The 23304-nt window shown below is 34.8% G+C and overlaps 1 protein-coding gene across 2 annotated transcripts in view; it reads right to left on the bottom strand.

Moving 5' to 3' along the window:
- The window catches only part of Dcdc1 (doublecortin domain containing 1), a 485491-nt gene that overhangs the window by 14184 nt on the left and 448003 nt on the right, over positions 1 to 23304 (bottom strand). For both annotated transcript variants that reach the window (XM_040284557.2, XM_078046288.1), the window contains 5 exons: positions 22517 to 22669; positions 21707 to 21808; positions 10766 to 10902; positions 9310 to 9489; positions 1719 to 1869 (listed from right to left, as the gene is read on the bottom strand). In XM_040284557.2, the coding sequence (XP_040140491.2) occupies positions 1719 to 1869; positions 9310 to 9489; positions 10766 to 10902; positions 21707 to 21808; positions 22517 to 22669 (723 nt within the window). The remainder of the gene's footprint in view (positions 1 to 1718; positions 1870 to 9309; positions 9490 to 10765; positions 10903 to 21706; positions 21809 to 22516; positions 22670 to 23304) is intronic.

The following is a 23304-nucleotide window of genomic DNA, read 5'->3' as shown; positions in this document are numbered from 1 at the left end:
ACTTCTGAATTCTAAATGTTTTTTGACATTATAGTATATGACATAAGTTATTATACTGTATTTATTTTTGAAACTCCCTGGCTGCTTTATTTTCTTACCTAGTACAGCCAGCGGGTCACAGAAAAAATCATGTATACAATGATTAATTTTTAAAACATCTCTTAATAAGTATATACATGTAAGAGCATTTCTCTTTTTAAAAAACATTCTGAATATTTAGTTTTCTACTGGATAATTATTTCTAACTTTATTTCAGCAGAAACAACAAAGTAAATTCCTAAAGAACAACTGAATTGGAATCTTTGTAATCAATCAAATTTCCTAGAACATATGTGACTCATTGGGAAAAATTCAGACAATTGGGGAAAACCACCAGTCCTTTCACTATCAATCAACTATTTTCATAGGAAAGGAATCAACTTTCACATCATAACATTGCATGTGTTTACTAAATTGAAGATGCAAATATAAATGTTTGACTACATAGACTTGTCAAAGGTCCAGAGAATTAACATGGAGTAAAATGATAAGGAGAGTAATATTTGCATTTCCAATTTTCTCAATGCCCTTTATATTTTTTATTGGAGACAGGCTTGTTTTTGGGAAGGCAGCCTAGATCTTTCTTTGTGGTTTAGATACACTTTTGGTTAGCTTGCCTGAAGCATATTTAGCCTTATTTATTCAGGTCCAATGAACACAGCGTGGCAAGAAGGGTAGGGTAGCCCATCCCAAGTATATGAATGCAAAGCATAAATAATAAAGGGATTGGGAAGTACTGCATTTGCTTACTATTCAATTGGCTGTAATCATTTCATGTCTGTTTATATTCTCAGATAGATTGAAAACTTTTCCAGGAAAGGAAGCCTGATTATTTTTCTTTTTAAATACGTTCTTTGGGACTACAAAAGACTGTCAAATAATACTTATTAATGATAAGAACCCTGCCATTGGTGTGTTCTCCAAAGTAACCACACAGTGTTGGTCACCAAGGGGTAGGGTGATGGGTAATATGGGTTACGGGAACAGCAGAACACAAAGAATACAAGGGAGCCTGCTCTGTGAGATAGGCTGGTACTCAAGGAATATTTGTGACATTCCTCAAAGCAGTCTTAGGCATCCCAATAAATCTTTGTCTCCCTACATTTTGGTCTTCATATATTGTTTTTGATTCTTTTAGGATAAATGTAAAGGCATTATTCCACTGTTAGAAAAGTCTTTGGCTTACCTACCTTATATAGAACATAGTAATACTTTTATGGTGCCTTTTTAAAAGAAGAAATACAATATTTTTATTTTATAGATGTTGAGTAATTCACTTCCTAATTTTAAAAATTTCCTTTAAAGTAAAAACAGTGTTCTTTGGAATTTCCTGAAAATTATATCTCTTCTAATGTATACCTACCTACAGAAAGGGATTTGAAATTCCTCAGGGTAAAAAGGATAAAACAAGAGTTGATTCCAAATAACTATATGTTCTTTCAATTTCTGTCATTTATCAAAGAAAATGATCAAGGAATAGATAATAAATGTAGCATATATTTACTTATTACTAGTTAAAAAACTTAACTTTTATAACATGAAGCAGAACAATGTGAGCATAATTATTAAAAAAAATCATCACAATAGGATGCAAAATTCAAGAAGGAGGGTCTTAGAAGCAAAGATTAGATGCTTTAGTTCTTTAAAATCTTGACAGAAATGAAAAGTGTTTGCCATACCTTTCTGGGTTATAAAGTCATGTCCCATAGACACACAGATGACCATGTCTCGTTCTATGTCATCCCATGACTGAATCAATTCTCCATCTTGGGTGTACAGGGTTCTGGCTGGATGGGTCATTTTGAGATGAGAGGAACAGTTATCTAGTAGCTGAAAGAAAAAGGGACACCATATTTGAATACAGGATGTCACAATATGATCAAGTATTAAAGAATCTTAATATTCACTATATAACCTAAAATTATTAGAAATAGGAACATAAGGGAGGGGAAGAAGGTTACACAAATGCTCTCTAAAGTGCCTACAAAAGAAGGAACTTCAGTACTTGTGAGTGAGGATTTCCTTGTAGGTCCAAGGAAGGAAAGTATCTTGCTATCTAAGGAATCCTCAAATATAACAAACCCTGAATTAAGAATATAGACATCTCAGGCAGGCACAGTGGCAGACACCTGTAATCTCAGCAGCTCGGGAGGCTGAGGCAGGTGGAATGCAAGTTCAAAGCCAGCTTCAGCAAAAGTGAGGTGCTAAGCAACTCAAGGAGACCCTGTCTCTAAATAAAATGCAAAATAGGGCTGGGGATATGGCTCAGTGTTTGAGTGCCTCTGAGTTCAATTCCTGGTACCACCGCCCTGCCAAAAAGGAATATAGACATATCAAGATGGCTAAAAAGAGAAAAGTATTTTTAATAATCAAGTAACTAAAGTTACAAAAGATGAGGATACCCAGGCTCTGGCCTCTGTGTGACCTTCAACAGGTCAGGTAACTACTACAAAAGAGTCTTTTATAACCATTATAAAATGAAACATTATAATGTAAAACTTTTCTAGCTCTATGATACTATGATCAGAAAATTTCCTTTAGTTGATAAAGCTTAAAACAAGCTACAATGACCTCGCTGAACTTCTCTGTTTTCCTTGGAATACTCATAAAAACTTACATACAGATGCAAAGTGTCAACAGTACTAGAAAGGTTAGTAGAAGCTAATATGTATGTGTATATAGTAGTGCATCATACAGTTGTTACCCCATTTCAGTGGCAGGTGGAGATGGGGGAGATCAGTTAGTAAATAGAGTTGAGAGAATAACTGAAGGTCAACAAATAAATCAGAGGCAGTATTTTCACTTAAATTTAGCACCAAAAAAAATTCTCATATGGCTTTTAAAGTAATAGAGAAAAGCACAATTGTTAAAAATTAGAAGAAGAATTGGTGAGTCTCTATATGAACTCAGGTAAAGGGCTATCTGAATATTAAAAACAATGAACAAAGTAAAATTTATCACTTTTCTGTACATTAAAAAAATTCCACAGATGCAATGGAAAATTGGAAATTTGATACAATGGATTTGATAATGTTATGTTTAATAATTTTACTACTTTAAAAGAAGGTTAGGTTATCAATATGAAAAAAAAAACATCTGGGAGAAAATAACAAAGGATTTAATAGGGAACTCAGAGAACTTAGAAATATTATAATGTTATATTGTTCTCCATAATAATAAATGATAACACAAAGCAAATCAAAATCACCTCTATAAGTAATTTAAGACATATAAGTTAAAACATAACAACAACAGTTTTCTCCTGTCCAGCCTGCCAACACATGTTTCCAAATCAGTGCACCTAGAATTGTTGACATCTTCATGTATGCCATGGGAGGGAGATGGGAACTGGGAACACAGAACACTGAATCCTCCCTATATATATATATATACATATATTATATACATACATACATATTAAAATTATAAGAACTGGTTTTTGTGGTGATGAAATTTTTAGTTTCTTATTGGCATTTTCATTTTTTTTTCTAATTTTAAGATAATGACTGTCATTTTATAATTATAAAACAGAATAGATGTTATTCAAATAATCATGAAATTCATAGTAATTATTTTCAAAAATAAGATTATAGTAAATTCATAGTTTTCATTTGTGATTTTTCAAAATTCTCTGTAACAATATTTACCACTTAGTCTGCTCAGACTGTCAAAAACAAACACCACAGAATGAGTGGCTTAAATAACAAAAATATTGTATGGCTCTGGAGACTGGGAAGTCCAAGATTATAATGCTGGTTGAATGAGTTCCTGGCTAGGCTTGCTTCCTGACTTGCAGATGGCCACCTTCTTGCTGTGTCCTCACATGGCATAGAGAAAGAGATGGCATTCCCTCTTCTTCTTCTTACAAGGTCACCAATCCTATTTGATTTGGGACCTGCCCTTATAATCAACTTCAACTTAAATTACCTCTTAAAAACCCTATCTCCAAATATAGTCACATTGGGATATAGACCTTCAACATATGGATTGGGATTGGTTGGGGCATAATTCAGTCCTTAACAGTCATCTATCTACCTATCTATCTATCTTCCTTCCTTCCTTTCTTCCTCCTTCCCTCTTTCCCTCCCTCCCTTACCCACCCACTCACTCACTCCCTCTTTCTTTCTCTCTTTCTCTCTCTTCAAGGCAACCAAAGGGTGTTATAGCTGGTTTTCATCTGGGCTGGGAGTAGTGGGAAGCTGTCTTAGAAATATGTATAGATAGGTATCTGGAAGAAACTTATGAGGTTGGAAAAGAGCCAATGAAAAATAAATGTAAGAATTATTGGACTGGAGATTATAGCTCATTAGTAGGGCACTTGCCTGGTGTGCATGAAGCCCTGTGTTCAATCTCCAGCACCAAATAAAAAGAAATAGCACCAATGTACCATAAATGCAGTGAAACCTATTAATTTGTACAATTAATACATGGTAAGAGAAAAAGGGTACTTTGCCACTTAAATGTCACTACTCTACAAGATCATGTTGTCTACAGAAATCTTGTAAATCAGAAAAATGAGTAAAGTTTAATAAAAAATGTATAGTATAGGAAAGAGATGAGTTAAATCTATGATTATTCCACTTGTTTTTTACTAATGCCCATTTGCATTAGACAAAGCCAGTGAGTTTACAAAAATCTTTTAAAATCAAATTTGAAAATAAGGCATTTTCAGTGCAATTAGGTTCTAAATATCTCATCAGTTAGTGACTATTAGAGACTTTCTTAAATCTCAGTTTTTCAAATTATCTACATGTGTTCAAGTGCTTTTCTTAAGTGGGTGTGTAAATAAAATGTTTGTAATATTTGCAATAACAAAAGTTCACAGTAAAGGAACAGTGTGCTATGAATAATTTCTCACTCACAATCTATTTTTCGAGTTTAGTCTTCATAGAACAGGTCTCCACAGGGTAGGTACCCAGGCCTGTGGAACCACTGCATGCTCCCTATGGGCGTGATGTACTTGCTGATCTAAATCAAAAGAACCCATTTCTCATTCTTTCAGAACTGTTCCTCAACTGAGAGAGAACACACTGATTTTGAGATTCTGTAGAATCAAAGAGATTTCTCAGGGACAGGAGAAGACCAGAGGAGCAGGGCCTATATGAGCCTAAATCAGAGAAAGGTGGTCCTGGAGAGAGAGCCACTAACCCTAGATAGAGAGCTGTCTTGGAGCTTCAATGACTGATGAGCCAACACCAGATGGAGAACAGAGTTGCTCTAGTAATGTCCCAAAAGTGTGTGGGAAGAACGCAGTTAAGCCATCCAGAACACCAGTGCAATGAGAGTAATTGAGAGAAAGTCCACATTGGATGGAATTTGAATATCATCTGGAGCTAGAGTAAAGCATCAATTTCTCATTCTTCTAGTAAAGAACTAATAATTGAAACTCTGAGCATCTTAGAAATCAGTAACTATTGGCCAGGGAAATTTAAACTCCACTCTTCATACTGCCCACACACAGTTCATTTTCCAGATGCATTCTTAACAGTGTGATAGCCTGATCTAACTGATCAGCAAGAATCTCATGCAGGCCCCTAAGCAGAAATATGCTGCATAGATACGGGAAAGGAAGAAACTAGAAACTATTTTTTAATAAAGCAAAGAATCTGTAAATATCTTTCTACATACCAAGGCTACATAATCTCCCCCAAATTGCTTTTTCCCCATGAGATTTCTTTATTCAGAGACAAGCAATGGAATTCATGTTGAATTCTTTGACTGTGACTGTGACTGTGTTTGAAGACAGAGACTTTCAAGAGGCAATTAAGGTTAAACAAGGGCATGAGGGTGGACCATTGGTTTCCTCACAAGGACAGCAAAAGACACCAGAGCTCTTTCTCTGTCCCTTCTTTCCCCCACCCACACATCACATGCAAAGGAGAACTCAGCAAGAAAGTGATTCTCAGCAGTCCAGAAAGGAAAGCCTCATCAGAAATCAACCCTGCTGGCACCTTGATCTTGGCCATCCAGCTTTCAGAACAATGAAAAAATAAATTTCCATTGTTTAAGCTACATAGTCTGGTATTTTGTTATGGCAGCCCAAGCAGATATCGATACATATAATATGTAGGTCCACCATATATTTTAAAGCAATCTACTCAACACATCTGTTCCTATTTCTCAGTCTAAGTACCATCTATTTAATATACATCATGAGCTGGGCACAGTGGCCCAGTCTTTACTCCCAGCTGAGGTAGGAGGGTTATAAGTTTGAAACCATCCAGATTACCCTAGGGACACCCTGCCTAAAAATAGTAAGTGTAGCTCAGTGCCTCTGGGCTCAATCAATAATAATAATAATAATAATAATAATAATAATAATAATATATCATGAATTCTAACACCCTACCTGTGTGAATGGTACCTCTCATCCTTATTAATGCAGTTCTGCCTAAGATGCTGAGTCTTACCCACTTCTCAAGTTCTATCAGAAGTCCTAGAAGATTTCTCTACAGAGTCTTCCTTGTCCTCCCCTCCCCTCCTCTGAATTCCTACCTGCCTCAGACCCCCTTCTCCTGCACTACTAATTTTACTTTCATCACATTCTTTTAGTACCTCTCAGAAAGGACTATCGGCTTTATTATCACATAAGTTTTTCTTAAAGACAATTTGCATTCATCATTTAAAAAAATGGAGCACATAAAAAAGCATCCAAGAAAGAAAAACAAAAGGTCATGATAATATTACTATCCCCCAAATAAACACTTACAACAACAAAATCTTTCCCGGTTATTTTCAGTTCATGGGCATGTATGAGCATAGAATCTAACTCCACATGCTTGACATCATGCTTCTTTCACTTAGTATATCTGGACCATCTTTATTGTCATTTGTTCTAAAAGGTGATTTTAATTGTTATATTTTAATCATTATATTTTACTTATGTAAAATATAATATTTATATTATATTATAATATTAAATAATATTTATATTATATTATTTAAATTATTAATTATGTAAATAATTCATTTAACAAATTTCCTATTATTGAGTTTTTAAATTATTTCTACTGCATCTCTCTTGTAAATACTTGTGTGATATACATTCTGAACAAACCAACCTTATATAAGTTTGTGAAAATGTCCTTTGAGATAAAGTTCCAGAAATGCATTTTCTAATGAGATATGCAAATAAAAGTCTTACTTTCATCAAGATGAGAGTGCCCATTTCTTTACACATTCAAACCCTAAATATATCTTTGAAAGCTTTGTTAATTGAAATAATAGTTTAATGAGCATATAGACCATATGTTAATTCCATCTACTGTATTAGTACTATTGAGGTCAACCTATCAATTAGACAATACTATTAAGTTTATAAAAACCCTTCTCAAAAATATAAATGAGAAAATCTGGACATGATGGCACATGCCTATAATTCCAGCACCTTGGGAGTCTGAGGCAGGAGGATAGCAAGTTTGAGGCCAGCCTCAGTAATTTAGTGAGGCTCTAAGCAACTTAGCAAGACCCTATCTCAAAATAAAAAATAAAAAAGGCTGGGGATATAACTCAGTGGTAACATGCCCCTGGGTGCAAAACCCTAGAAACAACAACAACAAAAATTATATATCATATATATAAACTTTATATAAAGTAAATCTTTCTTGGTCCTGGGGTCTTTAATATATATCATTATTATATACATATTATATAATATTATAATATGTATATGATATATATATATATGAACAATACTTCATAGACTCTAGTAGAATAGTGCCCTCATATATAAAGTTCATAAAAATCATATGATTATGAAATAATAGTTATGAAGTACCTATTATATGATACACTAAACAATCACAGAAATAAAAGTAATCCTTGACTGGTTATAAATATATGTAATCTTTGTAAATGTTACTGTAAATTTTTGCTATCAAGAGTCTGATAGGCTGAAGATTTTAGTAAGTAGCTATTAAGTTCATTAGCCTCTCCTGTCAGGGGCTCTGGTAAATTCCCTTTGCTTCAATGAACACTAAAGCCATTAAAAATCATTAGAGTAATAATGATCACTCCATGATCCCTACTCCATTCTTTAACTATTCATTAATCATTGCATATTCTCTTACTAATTTATCACTTCTAGTTGCAATGGTTAAATGCATTCTAAGATGTAGAAGCTACAACATTAACTTTGTGATTTCTGCAGAACTAGCAAGGAGGAAACATTTCAGCTTTGTTATAATGCCTTTTCTAGGAAGTTCTCTTCTGAATAAGTTTTAACTTTTTAAAATCATCACTTTCCTTTTATTTCCGCTCCAGGTGTATGAAGTTCCTTTACTTGTATTCCTCATGTTGAGTATTCATTTTCTGCATTTTTATCTCTGATTTCTCTCAAGTGCAGCAAATTGGTTGTCCGCTTCTGAGATAAGACTGCTTTCATGGCTCTTATTCAAGTCCTTATCAAAGAGGGTGGTCTCTCTTACACTTTGAAAATGGACCAGCCTTCAGAGGCAAAGCTCATCTGATGGGCTTCTGCTCCTCTAGGGCCCTCACCCCTCTGAAGTCTTCTCAAGGTCACCCTAGTGCACCATCTTGCTTTTCTAGCCCCCACCCAACCCAATCTACATCTCATTTTTATGTGAGTTTCTTTTCCCAGAAAGATTTATGAAAATGCTTCACAAAATAAAGACAAACTATTATTTGAAATATCATAGCAAAAGATAAGACTTTTGAAAAATCCATTTATTATGTGCCTAAAGTTTTCACTTACAGATGATAACAAAAATATCAAACTTTATCATTATCCCCCAAGTTGTAAACAATAAATGAGCTGCTACTCATCTTTTCCTATGTCATTGTTCTGGGAAGTAGAAATTTGGCCAGTCTAGGTAGGACTCTTCGTGATAAAAATATGATATGCTTTCTCTAACAAGTACTGATGTTTTCCTTACAACATATTTAGTGAATAATTCATAAAGTATCACTCTTTTGTGAACTGGGTTTACTATGGATGAAAAATAGAATTTTTAATTATCTTAAAGTTTGGATTTGACTCAGCTGGAGTATGTTCATTTGGCACTGTTCTCTTCTGGCTATGAGTTGTACTCAGATTAATACATATGTTGGACAGCATTGAACTTGACATTTTCACACATATAAGTTCATTTAATCATCAGATCACCTTTGCAAGAGAAGTATTGTTCCCATTTTACATATGAGAAAATGAGGTTCAGAGAAGTAAAGACATTTGCCTGACCAAACCTCTAGAAAGGTTAGACTGGAATTTGAATCCAGGCCTATGAAAACACTCTTTCACACTTGATTTACCTCTGTAACAGTCCTGCCCCAGGCATAAGTGCCATCTTCAGGTCTTCTTCCATTTAGATAAGCCCAGACTCGTTTTGTGTTGGGTTGCTTGTACAGGCTACTCTGCTGGACTGCTTTATGTTTAGTTGCAACTGGGGAATTTTGTTTGGATTGCAGTTCTTGAACTTCCGAAAGTTGTGCCTGTCAAGAGAAGCCCAGAGAATCCCATGTTTGGAGAATTGGTTAGTGTGTGTAATGATTGTGCTGAAAGTCAGAAATACCATGTAATCATAAATGACACCCAAGATTTTAGTAAGTAACTATTAATTCTATATTGTACTTTTAAATGCATTGGTCTCTCTTGTCATGGATTCTGGTATATTCCCTTTGCTTCAATGAAACACTAAATCCATTAACAATCATTGGAGTAATCATAATAAGGTACTCATTTTGACCAAGTATTTACCTTTCATTTATAATTTGAAGAAATGAAAGGATTCATGTCTCTGGACTTCTGCATAGTGTTTTTCCTAGTGAGAGATTTCTTTGCATCTAACAAATGAGTTTTTTATTAGAAAAACACCACTTCCTTTAACCAAGAAATGCTTAAGGGAGTGTAGATGAGTGTTGTTTAAGTCCTTACTTGCTGTCTTTAAAAAAAAAAAAAAAAAAAAACAGCAGCTACCCTTCTACTTGCCAGATCCCTGCCAGGCAGCTTTTCATCCTACTTCAAGCATGTCCTAGTTCAGTCCTTTGCATTTATTCCCTGATCAGTGATTTATCCTTCTTAGCTTGGCAAGAAGTCATATTTCTAGCAATGTCAATTTCTTTTTTCTAGTAACCTTGACTTAGGCACCCACCTAAGATTTAGTTTGAACTCATTTCACAAATTTGAGAGACCCTATTAAATAGGAACAGCTCATTTTGATGAAAAACTTCACAAAGCAAAAAAGTTTTCCCCAGTCTCTATCCCCAGTCCTCTCTCTCCAAAGCTGACCTTTCTCTTTTCAACTTTTTAATGTGTGGTGATCCTGACTGATTAACCAATTGTACTGAAACCACTTTTTCAATTCCTCATTTTGAATGTCTCCATTGCAATTAGTATTTTGCTCCTTGCTCTTTTTACATATTGAGACATACCCTCAGGAGTGATGAGCAATGAAGCCATAAGGCTCAACTTGGCTACACTTATTATAATTACCTTTGGACATATCCACTGGGCCTTTTTCTCTTCTTTGCTAAGGTCATAATTTCTGGTCTTCATTCAAACAAAACAGACTTTCAGATGAGCTGGCTGTCTCTTAGATAGCTACTCTCCAAATGCCAATTCAATGCTTGGCATATGCTTATGTGGTCATAAGTGACCAGATGCTAAGAATATATTAATAGTGTAATTTAAAAATTCAATATTGTACTTTTAAATGCTTATAAAAGAGGCAGAGTCTCAAATGTCTGGAATCCTAAAGAACATACATACCTCTGTGTGTCTTATAAGTTCCATGAGTTTAATTTCCTCTTGAGTCTGCTCAGTCCAGCCTCCTTCAACCACCACTGGCTGCACAGGGCTTTTGGTAGGAACCATGGAAGCTGGCTGACATGCTGTTACTCGCCGCCCTGGGGAAAGAAGTCTCTGGAAATGTATCTGATGATAGGCTTTCAGATTTCAAATAAATTGGTTTGGCTTTCTGTGCATAAATTATTCCACTCGGGAGAATAGGCTAAAATACTAACCATATCATAAAAGCAAATATGCCTAAGGTAATAATACCTAACAATACCTCTTCATACAGGAGGCTTGAGGCTTTAAATGGCCAGAATGTGCACGCTCACTCTACAGATGGAAAAGAAAGATAACATGCTGATTTCCACCCTGGCCCCAGCCTGGCATCCACGATATGGTTCAGCAGTAATTTAGTCAAATAGAATTCATGACCTTATATAGTCCCCATCATCTCTTCCAGTCTTGGAACATACGTTTTGTTCTCTTCACTAATAATAAGCCTTTCCCCCACAATTAGCTTAGCAGCCTGGAGATTAAGTATTTCTAAAATAATATTAACCCAAGAGACAGGAGCCTTTTTTTTTTCTATTTAATAACACCCCATGAGCACGATTAGTTTCTGACACCTCTGCTGTGCCCTTTATGCTGTTAAGAAGCTGTGGTAAGAGAAAATATTTATCAGAATATGTGTTCTGAAGAATCATAGGCATAATTTGATAAGTGTAGGAATTCAAATTTGTGCATTCTTTCAACTAGACCACTTAAAATCATTACAAAAGAGATTTAAAAAGTCACACTTACAAAATTGTTTTCTTTTTCTGTATTGAAGATGCAGCATCACTGAATCTCCACTGATTTCTAAACTTCTTAAGTAAGCATAATGTGTTTTTAATTAATTTTTTATTTACATATGACAGCAGAATGCATTACAATTCTTATTACACATATAGAGCACAAATTTTCATATCTCTGATTGTAAATAAGTATATTCACACTAATTCATGTCTTCATACATGTACTGTGGATAATAATGTCCATCATATTCCACCATCACTTCTAACCCTATGCCCCATCCCTCCACTTCCCACCCCTCTGCTCTCTCTAGAGTTTGTCTATTCTTCCCATGCTCTCCCTCCCTACCCCTTGATGAATCAGCCTCCTTATATCAGAGAAAACAATTCAGTATTTGTTTTGGGGGGGTTGGCTAGCTTCATTTAGCATTATCTTCTCCAACTCCATCCATTTATCTGTGAATGCCTTGATTTTATTCTCTTTTATTGCTGAGTAAATATTCCATTGTGTATATATGCCACATTTTTTATCCATTTATCTATTGAAGGGCATCTAGGTTAGTTCCAGAGTTTAACTATTGTGAACTGTGCTGCTATAAACATTGATGTGGCTGTGTCCCTGTAATATACTGTTTTTAAGTCCTTTGGGAATAGACCAAGGAGAGGAATAGCTGAGTCAAATGGTGATTCCATTCCCAGATTTCCAAGGAATCTCCATACTGCTTTCCATATTGGCTGCACCAATTTGCAGACCCACCAGCAATGTATAAGTGTACCTTTTTCCCCACATCCTCACCAACACTTATTGTTGTTTGTCTTCATAATAGCTGCCATTCTGATTCAAGTGAGATGAAAGAGTAGTTTTGATTTGCATTTCTCTAATTGCTATCGATGATGCACATTTTTTTCATATATTTGTTGATTGATTGTATATAATCTGAGAAATGTCTGTTCAGGTCCTTGGCCCATTTATGGATTGAGTTATTTATTTTTTTATTTTTATTTTTTTGTGCTTAGCTTTTTGAGTTTTTTGTATACCCTAGAGATTAATGCTTTATCTGATGTCTGAGGGGTAAAGATTTGCTCCCAAGACGTAGGCTCTCTATTCACCTCACAGATTGTTTCTTTTGATGAGAAGAAATTTTTAGCTTAAGACCATCCCATTTATTGATTCTTGATTTTAATTCTTGTGCCACAGGAGTCTTATTAAGCAAGTTGGAGCCTAATCTCACATGGTGGAGATTAAGGCCTATGTTTTCTTCAATTAGTTGCAGGGTCTCTGGTTTTATTCCTAGGTCTTTGATCCATTTTGAGTTAAGTTTTATGCATGGTGAGAGATAAGAGTTTAATTTCATTTTGTTGCATATGGATTTCCAGTTTTCCCAGCACCATTTATCAAAGAGGCTATCTTTTCTCCAATGTATGTTTTTGGTGCCTTGTCTAATATATGATAAGTGTAATTTTGTGGGTTAGTCTCTGTGTCCTCTATTCTGTACCATTGGTCTACCAGTCTGTTTTGGTGCCAATACCATGATGTTTTTGTTACTATTCCTCTGTAGTATATATAGTTTAAGGTCTGGTATAGTGATGCCACCTGCTTCACTCTTCCTGCTAAGGATTGCTTTAGCTATTATGGGTCTCTTATTTTTCCAGATGAATTTCATGACTGCTTTTTCTATTCCTATTAGGAATGTTATTGGGATTTTGATTGGAATTGCATTAAATCTGTATAGTACTTTGGTAGTATGTTCATTTTGATAATATTAATTCTGCTTATCCAAGAGCAAGGTAGATCTTTCCATCTTCTAAGATCTTTGACTTCCTTCTTTAGGTTTCTGTAATTTTCATTATATAGATCCTTCACCTCTTTGGTTGATTCCCAACGTTTTTTTTTTTTTTTTTTTTTTTTAGGCTATTGTTAATATGGTAGTTTTCCTTGTTTCCCTTTCAGAGGATTTGTCACTGATATCCAGAAATGCCTTTTATATATGGGTGTTGATTTTATATCCTGATACTTTGCTGAATTCATTTACTGGTTCTAGAAGTTTTCTGGTGGAACTTTTAAAGTCTTCTAGGTATAGAATCATGTCAGCAGCAAATAGTGCCAATTTGAGTTCTTCTTTTCCTATGTGTATCCCTTTAATTTCTTTTGTCTGTCTGATTGCTCTGGCCAGTGTTTCAAGAACTATGTTAAATAGTAGTGGTGAAAGAGACATCCTGTCTTGTCCCAGTTTTTAGAGGAAATACTTTCAATTTTTCTCCATTTAGAATGATGTTGGCCTGGGGCTTAGCATTGATAGCCTTTACGATGTTGAGACATGTTCCTGTTATCCCTATTTTTGTCTAGGGTTTTGAACATTAAGCGGTGCTGTCAAAAGCATTTTGTCAAATGCTTTTTCTATGTCTATTGAGATGTTCATATGATTCTTATCTTTAAGTTTATCGATGTGGTGAATTACATTTATTGATTTCCATATGTTGAACCAACCTTGCATCCCTGGGATGAATCCCACTTGATTGTGATGCACAATCTTTTTGATATGTTTTTGTATTTGATTTGCCAGAATTTTATTGAGAATTTTGCATCTATATTTATAAGAGATATTAGTCTGAAGTTTTCTTTCTTTGATGTGTCTTTGCTTGGTTTTGGAATCAGGGTGATATTGGCCTCATAGAATGAATTTGGAAGTGCTGCCTCTTTTTCTATTTCCTGAAATAAATTGAAGAGTATTGGTATTAGTTCTCCCTTAAAGGTCTTACAGAATTTGGCTGTGTATCCATATGGTCTTGGCTTTTCTTGGTTGATAGACTTTTGATGGTGTATTCTATTTCATTGCTTGAAATTGACCTGTTTAAGTTTTGTATATCATCCTGATTCAATTTGGGCAAATTATATGACTTTAGAAATTTATCGATGCCTTCGATATTTTCTATTTTATTGGAGTACAAGTTTTCAAAATAATTTCTAATTATCTTCTGTATTTCTGTAGTGTCTGTCATGATATTTCCTTTTTCATCATGTATGTTAGTAATTTGAGTTTTATGTCTCCTTCTTTTTGTTAGCATGGCTAAGGGTTTGTCAATTTTATTTATTTTTTCAAAGATTTATTTTTGTTCTGTCAGGTTTTTTCAGTTGCTTTTTTTGCTTCAATTTCATTGATTTCAGCTGTGATTTTAATTATTTCCTGTCTTCTACTGCTTTTGGTGTAGATTTGTTCTTTTTCTAGGGCTTTGCAATGTAATGTTAAGTCATTTATTTGTTGACTTTTTCTTCTTTTAAGGAATGAACTTTCCTCTTAGAACTGCTTTCCCAGTGTCCCAGGGATTTTTATATGTTGTATCTGTGTTCTCATTCACTTCCCAAATTTTTTAATCTCCTCCTGGTGTCTTCTGCAACCTATTGTTCATTCAGTAGCATATTATTTAGTCTCCAGGTGATGGAGTAGCTTTTATTTTTTATTTTACCATCGATTTCTAATTTCATTCCATTATGATCTGATAAAATGCAGGGTAGTATCTCTACCTTTTTGTATTTGCTAGGAGTTGCTTTGTGACATAATGTATGATCTAATTAAGAGAAGTTTCTTCTACCAGCTTTTGTTTGAAAGATCTTATCTAGTGATAAAAGAGGTTTGTTAAAGTCACCCAACATTATTGTGGTGTGGTCTATTTGATTCTTTAACTTGAGAAGAGTTTGTTTGATGAACATAGATGCTCCATTGTTTGGGGCATATATATTTATAATTGCTAAGTCTTGGTGCATGTGTCCTTGAGCAGTATGTAGTGTCCTTATTTGTCCTTTTTGATTGACTTTATCTTGAAGTCAACTTTATTTGATATGAGGATGGGAACCCGTTTGCTTCCGCAGTCCATGTGAGTGGTATGATTTTTCCCAACCCTTCACTTTAAATCTGCAGATGCCTTTTCCTATGAGATGAGTCTCCTGGAGGCAGCATATTGTTGGATCTTTTTTTTTTTTTATCCAATCTGCCAGTCTATGTCTTTTTATTGGTGAATTTAGGTCATTAACATTCATGGTTATTATTGAGACAGGATTTTTATTCCCAGCCAGTTTTGTTTACTTTTAGTATTCAACGTGACTTGCTTTCTCCTCTGAATAGATTTTCCTTTAGTGTAATATCTCCCTCTGCTGATTTTCATCATTGTTTTTCATTTCATCTTCAGGGAATATTTTGCTGAGGATGTTCTCTAGTGCAGGCTTTCTAGTTGTAAATTCTTTTAACTTTTGTTTATCATGGAAGGTTTTTATTTCATCATCAAATCTAAAGCTTAGTTTTGCCGGATATAAGATTCTTGATTGGCATCCATTTTCTTTCAGAGCTTGATATATGTTGTTCCATGATTTCCTGGCTTTGAGGGTCTGGGTTGAAAAATCTGCTGAAATGTGAACTGGTCTCTCCCTATATGTGATCTGATTCCTCTCTCTTGCAGCCTTTAAGATTTATCCTTATTGTGTATGCTCGGCATTTTCATTATAATGTCCCTTTGTGTAGATCTGTTGTAATTTTGTACATTTGGTGTCCTGTAAGCCACTTGTATTTGGTTTTCCAATTCGTTCTTGATGCTTGAAAAAATTTCTGATATTATCTCATTGAAGAGATTGTGCATTCCTTTGGTTTGAAACTCTGTGCCTTCCTCTAGCCCAATAACTCTTAGAGTTGGTGTTTTGATGCTGTCCCATAATTCTTGGATGTTCTGTTCATGGTTTCTTACTATCTTCATTGTGTAATCAACTTAATTTCCAGATTGTATACTTTGTCTTTGTTATCTGGAGTTCTTTCTTCCAAGTGATCTAATCTGTTGGTTATGTTTTCTATTGAATTTTTATTTGGTTTATTGTATCCTTCATTTCAAAGATTTCTGACTGTTTTTTTTTTCAGAGTCTCTATCTCTCTTGAAGTAATCTTTGCTACCTGTATTTGCTCTCTTATCTCTTTCTTGGAGTGATCAATTTTTGCCTATATTTGCTCATTTAGATCATTCTTTAATTCACAGATAATTTTAATTATGAACCTTCTGTACTCCTTCTCTGACATTTCATCTACTTCACTGTCCATGGGTTCTGTTATTATAGTGTCCTGATTTGTTCGGGGCACTTTCCTCTCTTGTCTTTTCATGTAGTCTATGTGTCTTCCTTTCTTGCAGCATGGATCTGATATATTACAGTTTCTTCCTTATATTCTTATAGTGCCTGTGCAGATTGTCTGTACCTCATCTTGATGCTAGGCTTCCAGACCCTGCTCGTGTCCCTCAATGTATGCTATTGCATCTAAAGGTGAAGGCAGCAATAGCTAAGGTAACTTGAGATAATAGTTAAGGTGCCCCAAGATGGAAGCAATGTCTTACAGAGATGGGGCTGAAAGGGTGGGCCTTACACTCTCTTTTGGATGCCTGCTCTGAGATGCAGCTGCTTCTAGGTCCTGTCTCTGTCAAAAAGTTATGGACTACTGCTTGGAGAAGGCTATGGCAATGACTGTAGTATCCCAAGATGAAAGTGGGTTAGGCTTAGGCTCCCAGGTATGAGGAGGCAAACTCGGACCTACCCTGGACCTGGGTCCTGCACAAGTTGGTGTGGGTGGATCCAGGCCAGGTCTGGGCTCCCATGATAGTCTGTTGGTAAGAAGAGGCGGTCATGTGCCAGAGGCTGGGCTCTGGTGGGTCTCTGCCCCGCTGGTAAAGGGGTGGACCTGGGCCTTCTGTGAGCCTGGGTCCCACACAGGCTGGTGTGGGCAGATCTGGGTTAATGTTTTATTTTGTACACTCCTTCCAGAAGTCTACATTGAGCACCAGCTAGGGTTCAGGCATTGTGCAATATGATGCAAATGCAGACAGGTTTGAGAGTGAGCCCATTCCTCAAGTTTGGTAGGGAAGGCAGATCCAAGGAAATGATTAAACCAAAAATCCATTACAATAGTGCTGTGCCAGGGACTAAGAAAGCATGTAACAGCAGCTGCTGACCTAGTCTGAGATATCAGAGAAGGCTTCTTTGAGAAAGCAACAATTATGTTGATAATAAGATGGAGCTGCATCTCAATTTTTTTTGCCAAATTATTTTTTCAGGAGGAGGGTACCAGGGATTGAACTCAGAGGCATTCAACCACCAAGCCACATCCCCAGCCCTATTTTGTATTTTATTTAGAGACAAGGTCTCACTGAGTTGCTTAGCACATTGCTGTTGCTGAGGCTGGCTTTAAACTTACGATCCTCCTGCCTCAGCCTCTCGAGCTGCTGGGATTACAGGCATATGCCATCGCATCATGCCCAAGTTACTCTTAATGGGCAGATTTTTAGACTATGACAAAATCCTTTAAAAATCATTTGCATTTGCAGAGTATAAAGAATAGGTACATACAGCTTAAATTTATGGTACTATATTCAGAAATAAAAATAAGTAGCAGCAATGATTTTTCAAATAAACCAGAATCCTATGTGTCTAATATGCATTCATACGTAATTTATGAAAGTGAAGAAAGCATGATTGAATCAATTAGCCAATGAGTTACAGTGACAATGCACTAGGTAATGTGTTTTGAAAAGAACCAGAGTAGTTCCTCAATACAAATTTATACTAACTATAGTTTTTAGTCAACTTTATTTATAGAACTGAGATAACATTAATTTATGACATTTAATTTTTATGAATAATATTCCAACAAATATATTATTTAAAATATATTTCAAATGTTGCAATTTTTTAAACCAGGAGTTCAACAATAGCTTATCATTACACTGTTGGGAGTCAGGGATTGAACATAGGAAACAGAAAAAAATATTATGCATTATTTATTATTTGTCAACTTGCTTCTAATGGTCTTAAGAAAATGCATGCATTTGCACTATAATTTTCATAAAGAGATATAATGTCACCTCAAAAGGTTTTAACTGGGGGAAAGGTTTTTATAATAAACTATTATTTATGTAGGTAAGAATAACATACATCAAAGAAAGGCAAAAATATATTGAATAAATTATTTTTATTTTCTTCTTAAATTTCCCAAACACCCTATTTATTTCACATGAGATCAGGGGTCAGTTATGATAATAGCTAATTATTATCCCTCTTCTAAAAGTTTCATTTCAAGTGGATGGAACACCATTGATAATGCAGATGATTTCTCTGGTTGGAAATTGGTAAAAATAAGTTGACAATTCTTGACCATTTTTCCCCTCTTTTCTCTTGGAAACTTGAAAACATAAGTGCTTTGATGTTCTGTCATACTCTAAGCCTAACTGCTTAAGCCAGTTCCCTCATCCCTTCCCTTACTGGAAGGTCCACCCCTGGTTCAGTACCATTTTTTGCCTGGAAAAGACAAGTCTACCCGATTTGGGGTTTCAGTTCACACATCAAAAGAAATGCTCCAACACTGTCTGTATGTATAACAAAGGTGATACCTAGGCCTGATTTGTATCTCTGAGTTTCATTTAATAGTTTTAAAACCTCAAGTGGAAAAATAGACTGTCTACTCAGGAACCTTATCCCAATATTGATTATTTGCTGTAACCATGTAGTAAATATTTGACATTTTCTAATCATAAAAGCCCTATAAAGTAATCACTCATACTATAAATGATAATGGCAATGATTACGCTTACAAATGCAATGTAAAATCAACTTATCACAGTTTTTTTGCACATGGTATTTGTTGCATTTACTATCAGCTATAATAATAATAAAAAGTAGTCAATTCAGCAACTATTCATACTTATCATACTTCCCCTTTAACTCAACCCTCAAGACACACCATCTAATAGGAATAGAGTTACCAGAGATAAGATTTGTGTTTTTTTTTTAATCCTCATAATCTTAACAGTTAGAAAAGGGTCTTCTTCAGAGTATTTTATGAACATGTTTTGAGTTCATATTTAATAGCGGAAAATATACAAGTTTGTAAGTAGATGCAAGATTTATCTTAGCATTAAATTAGAAGAGAAACTACATCAATGGATCACTCCATAATGGAAATCAACTGACCAAATAAAGACTGTTTTCAACAGTAATATTGTAGATGACTCCAAAATTACTTTAAATGTCTTTTTGATATTTAATTGTAATAAAAGCTAAAGACCGAAAGACGTGGCATCAAATCAGAATTCAGTCAGGCAGCTCTGCAAGGGGCACTTTTCAGTATGCTGCTTTCTATTGATTTAACTTGATTTAAGAATAAAGTTTGAATCACTCCCTAGAGCCTAGAATAAATGGTTGAAATTGCTTTTATTTATTCATTCATTTATTTATTTTTGGTACTGGATTTTGAACCTAGGACTGCTTTCCACTGAGCTACATCCCCAGTCCTTTTTATTTTTATATTTTTTATTTTGAGATAAGGACATGCTAAGTTACTGGGGGGGTCAAATATTTGATGAGGCTGGTCTCAAACTTGCAACCTTGTCTCAGCCTTCTTAATCCCTGGAATTATGGTAGCAAGTCACCACGGTTAAGCCAATCATTCCACAGTTATTCAAATAATAAATTAGATGGGTCTACAATTCATGATTTGATAGAAGGAAGATAGTCAAATAAATAGGTAATTAAAATAATGCGATGAGAACTATCAGAGGAGAAATTCAGTATGTTATCAACCACATTATCCCAGGTTTGGAATGTTGGAGGAGGATTCCAGGAAGAAGTAATGAGTTATCTAAAATATATAGAGAATGAGTAGGAGCAATCCAAGAGGACAGAAGAAAGAAAATACCAAGGCAGAGGGAACTGAGGGTATCAAATCTCAGGAAGACAGCATGTGTTGTCTGGGGCACTAAAACAAATTTGAGATGTTTGGAGTGTGGTGAGCAGAGAGAGGGGGAACTCACAGAAAATGAAATCAGAAAGACCCATATAAGGAGCTTCAACTACATCCTAAAGATAATAGAACCCTTGAAAGTTTTTATACCTGGAGTACCATGACTCCTTTGCATTTATGCATGATTCCTTCATCTTTAGAACATCATCACTATTCATATAAAGGTAACTGCTGTCATCAGAAGGAGGAAGAACAGTTTGAAAACTGTTTCAGTAATCTAAGGACTGGATATTACATGCTTGAACTTGGATAATAATTGTAGAAGGGTTAAAATCATTTGAGATCAACTTAACAGATTCAGAGTAAGAAGACTTGCTAAATATTTTCTTGGGAAAGATGAGGGAGAAGGAGATGCCAAGAATAACTTCCCAGCTTCTGTGACATAGCAGCTGGGTAGATGGTAGTAGGATGTGTTGCTAGAGGAAAAAAAGATGCACTGATATAGGAGGGATGTAATAGATTTTGTTTTGGACATGGCCATAGAACTTTAAAATGTCTAGAAGTAGGAGCAGAAGAGGTTGTGAGTAGTAACAGAAATTTTTCACTTATAGCCAATCAATATGGCTTTGGTAAGAAATGGACAGTAGCCATTTCAAATCAGAGATCTGTCTTGTGCTGTAATTTGTGCTACTTATTGAAGCAAGATACTTGAGTTAAAATTCTGCTATTATGAAGCCTGAAATAAATTCTACCTTCCTCATCTAAAGTCTCCAGAACATTGTTTCTTTCCAAAAAACCATTTCTATTTCAAGTACTAGAAATAGAATAAGTCCAGGATCCCAAGATTCTATGAAAAAAAAAAGAATGGAAGATAACAAATTATGCCAACTGATCACTTTGACCATAAATAGCATGTCTTATGTTGTATAAAAAGGAATCCTTGTGATATTGACAATGACCATTGAAGATTTTAGTACTTCCTTATTCTGATTATTAAAAACAACAAAAATAAAACAATACCCAAGGAATCACTGAAAGGTTTTGTTTAAACAAAAGCTAATTCCAAAGCCCATAAAATGTTAATTTAGGAATCATTTCAAAACCAAAAGGGTGATTATCTGGCACAGATACTCTCCTAATTTTTTAAACGAATGTATACGTTATATGGTATTCCTGTTAACATAAAATTTACAAATATAAAATCAATATAAAAATGTATTACTAGGTTTTGGATTCTGCTCAAATGACTGTGTAACACAATATTTATGTTAAATTCTTGGTATTTAATAGTAGAAAATAACTATCAGCAAATTGAGGTTACATTTAGAATTAAACACAATCATGTTGGTTTAGTTCGTACTGACCTTTTAACTGCCTCATTTTGTGTTTCATGGTACCTAGATCAGCCAAAATTTTGTCCTTTTTTAGCCAGTTCTGTTTCTCTAATTTTTCTGCTTTCTGCAATGCTAGAATAATAAAAATACATGATATTTTACCTTACATTCTTTTATCAACAGTAATTTATCATGAACACTAATAATTTATAAAGAACTTTCTGCTTCAATAAATAGATTCAATTAGAAACAAGTAATTAAAAGGTAAGGGTCATTAAAAGAAACCTCACTTGAAAGATGACAGGGCTTACGGCATTTCTTTATGGAAAAAAAGAACAGTGCTGTTTTATTATACAGATTTACCATATGCAATAGCCATATTTCATTTTCCACTTCCACAAACTATTTGGAGGTGATGAAAGCCTGGCTTGGAACCATTCATTTTTTAAACATTCACCTACTGCCTAAAGGGTGCAATTCTTAAAAATGAAAATGTGCAGACAGGTCGTCCTCAGTGCGAATTAAACTCATTTGTTATTTTCTAATGTATACCATTATTCTCCGTCTTATAGACCAAGGATCTCTTTATCAACTAAATTAGACATTTTTTCCACACAGAATACTCCATTCCAGTAAGAAAAAGCTGGTAATTGTGCAAATATGTAAGTATAGCTATCCTTGTGCACATACTAATTGATGGACCTCCTGTTCTTTGCATAAATGTGATGTTATTATGTTGACATTATACACATTTAATTCATTTTCTTGTTCTGACATAAGATTTACTTCTCTCCACCTTCATATAGTTAAATGAAAGAAAGTGAAAATTAAAATACTTACCATTTGGAGGTATAAATGGTTCACCACAAGATACCCAGACAGCAATAGGATTTCTGAGAATGAGGGTGAGCAAAGACTTATCTATACCATCCAAACTATCAGATTTCACAGATCCAGAAAATAATTTGGTTCTCAATTTCATTATAGAGTTTTCTGGAAACAAATAGAACATTTATCATTGTTTGATGAATAATGAACAAATATGCTTTCTGAATTCATTTGTTTTTCAAAATATTTTCTCACTATGAGTCAGCATCCTTATATCAAAGAAAACATTCGACATTTGGTTTTTTGGGGATAGGTTAAACTCACTTAGCATTAAGAATTTGAAAGATGTGTGTTTGAAATTATAATCTTATATAACCTGAAGACCAGATGTTCCATATGCCAAATAAAGGCAGAATTATATGTTTTAGTAATTAGTTAGACACTAAATGTTCACATAATTATTTCTTGAACATTAGAGAACAAAACAAATGAGTGTTTGCCCTGCCTTCAGAGTGCACAGTTCAAAAAGCTACAGATTGCCTGGATGACTTTGCATTTGACCTTGGCATATTTCAGAATGCAAAGAAATAGAGGAATTCTAACTAGTGTCAGCCAGAGATCACACCTGCCTATAACCTGGTAAGCAACACAATGGAAAGAACTGGGGTTAGAAAAACCCCTAGCCCCTCACTCAGTACATGGAGTGCGAAGCCTAAGAAGACAGTAAAGTTTTGATTGGCATAGGTTGTAATCATCCACTCTCCTCCCTTTGTTTGAGCATCTTAGAGGGGAAGAAATTT

This window comes from Ictidomys tridecemlineatus, chromosome 4 (genome assembly GCF_052094955.1).
Source record: "Ictidomys tridecemlineatus isolate mIctTri1 chromosome 4, mIctTri1.hap1, whole genome shotgun sequence".
NCBI classification, from domain to species: Eukaryota; Metazoa; Chordata; class Mammalia; order Rodentia; family Sciuridae; genus Ictidomys; species Ictidomys tridecemlineatus.
Note: the sequence above shows the minus strand (reverse complement) of the source record. Positions and strands in the feature narration are given on the sequence as shown.